The 2,135-nt window shown below is 37.7% G+C and overlaps 1 protein-coding gene across 1 annotated transcript; it reads right to left on the bottom strand.

Moving 5' to 3' along the window:
- Window positions 1–281: 281 nt before the first annotated feature.
- Window positions 282–1,623, bottom strand: LOC113755302 (probable LRR receptor-like serine/threonine-protein kinase At3g47570). Its single transcript, XM_027299341.1, has 3 exons — window positions 928–1,623; window positions 443–803; window positions 282–368 (listed from the first exon to the last, which is right to left on the bottom strand). The coding sequence occupies exons 1-2, from the start codon at window positions 1,604–1,606 to the stop codon at window positions 445–447; spliced, it is 1,038 nt and encodes a 345-aa protein (XP_027155142.1). The 5' UTR covers window positions 1,607–1,623; the 3' UTR covers window positions 282–368; window positions 443–444.
- Window positions 1,624–2,135: the final 512 nt, after the last annotated feature.

Genomic DNA, 2,135 nt, shown 5'->3' with positions numbered 1-2,135 from the left:
ATCAATAACGATTATGTGGTAATGGTTGCAACCCAAAGTGGAATGAATTAACAAAAGGGACGCTAACTATATATTCAACAGGCGAAATTTGGGAAGGATACTATTTGAAGGACACTATTTGACGGAAAGAACTAAAGATTGTCATGAAACAGAACTATGCAAATGCAGTTTTTCCTCTGGATGCCTTTCAAATGACAACTAAGAAAATGAACTTGAAACTCGGTACAAACAAATAGATTGACAGAACAAGATGTTTAGACACGAGAAAGAAAACTTTGGCATCTTAATAATATATTATTGATATATCAGCATACTTAAGGTGGATAATATAACTTATTTTGCTTCATGTTTCAAATCTTGGCATCATCCTGCAACAAAAGACATTGAAAAGATTATTCGAGTGGAACAAACTTGATCAGTTGGATTAAGTAAAAGAACGTACTTTCATGCCAAGATATTCGGAAAACACTCAATTTGACGTTTTATCTTTTGAAGTGCTGCCACAACATCCTTCATATTAGTCCGATCTCGCGGGCATTCAGCACAGCAACTCAAAGCCAATTTGAAGATCACTGAAATACACTCCAATTTCTCATTGAAATGCTCATCTTGTCGCCCCAGTAAGTTTGCATCTATAACCTGAGTTGTTGCATCAGGCAGAGATTCTTCAATCCAACTCTTCAGGCTCAAATCATCTTTGAACATCTCATCACTCGGCTTCATTCTTGAAAAGGTTTCCATCAAAACAATGCCAAAACTATACACATCAACTCTCTTTGACACCTGCCCTTCAAGTCCATACTCTGTGATGTAAAAGGTAATACATCACGCTTAAAGCGAAAAAAATAGAAAACTTGGAAGATTGACATATAATTCACGTAAAAAACGGATAAAAAAGCAACTAAAAAGAAGTCAAATGTGCCAAACCTGGTGCCAAGTATCCAAGCGTTGCAAGTGTCTTGGTATGCAGAACACTATTTTCTTCATCCAAAAACTTTGCCATACCAAAATCACTCACATGAGCAACCATACTTTCATCGAGTAATATGTTGCTAGGTTTCAGATCACAGTGAACCACTGGTGTTGTATAACTAAAATGGAGATATTCCAATGCAGAAGCAACATCCATCATTATGCTTATCCTTTGCAGCAGATCCAGGCAATGGTTGTGGGAGTACAACCATTTCTCAAGGCTCCCATTGGACTTATAATCAAGCACCAAGGCTTTAAAGTCCAAGTTAGAGCAGCTACCAATCACTTTGGTTAGGTTTCTATGGCGAAGGTTGCGTAGAACTTCACACTCTGTATCAAAACTCCCGGAAGTGACTTCTGCTAGTAAAGTGAAAACTTTCACAGCTACAACTGTCCCATCCGTCAAAATACCCTTATATTTAGATCCAAAACCCCCTTTGCCAAGTAAATTGCTTTCATCATAACCATTGGTTGCTTGCACAAGTTCATAGTATGAAATCATTTTTGGCAATCCCATGGGCAACAAATCAGTGTTTCTTGAAATCCCATCCTTTCTTCTGCATCTTAAAAGTAAAATTGCAGCAGTTGTAAGAGCAATTGTTGTTGCTGCAATACCTGATAGAATGCCTAGCATATGAAATACTTTCTTCTGACTGGATTTGTGAATCCGAGGAGAAGGACATGGAGGAACATGAAATCTCTGAGCGCCACACAAGTCATCATTAAACATGAATGATTCATATGTGAAGTTCTCGAAAGGACCACTAGAGGGAATTTCTCCTCTTAAGTAGTTGAAAGAAAGATTAATGTATTTGAGATATAAAAGTGTCTCCAAGGACTTTGGTATTGTACCTGATAGATTATTATTGGATAGATCCAAAAATTCCAAGCTTAACATCTGATTGAGAGAGTCTGGAACAGGTCCCTGAAGTTTATTTTGTGCTAATGAAAGCTTTGCTAAACTTTGCAAGCCTCCTAAGGAACTTGGAATATTCCCATTAAGGTGATTTCCTGACAAATCCAATAGTGTTACTACCTTCAAATTTCCAGTTTCATAAGGTAGTGAGCCACTCAAGGAATTATATGACAGGTTCAACGTCAAGAGATCAGTGAGGTTCCACAAGCTAGCAGGTGTGCTTGAGTTTAATAAGTTCCCGGCAAAG

This window comes from Coffea eugenioides, unplaced genomic scaffold (assembly GCF_003713205.1).
Source record: "Coffea eugenioides isolate CCC68of unplaced genomic scaffold, Ceug_1.0 ScVebR1_13;HRSCAF=70, whole genome shotgun sequence".
In the NCBI taxonomy this organism is placed as follows: domain Eukaryota; kingdom Viridiplantae; phylum Streptophyta; class Magnoliopsida; order Gentianales; family Rubiaceae; genus Coffea; species Coffea eugenioides.
Note: the sequence above shows the minus strand (reverse complement) of the source record. Positions and strands in the feature narration are given on the sequence as shown.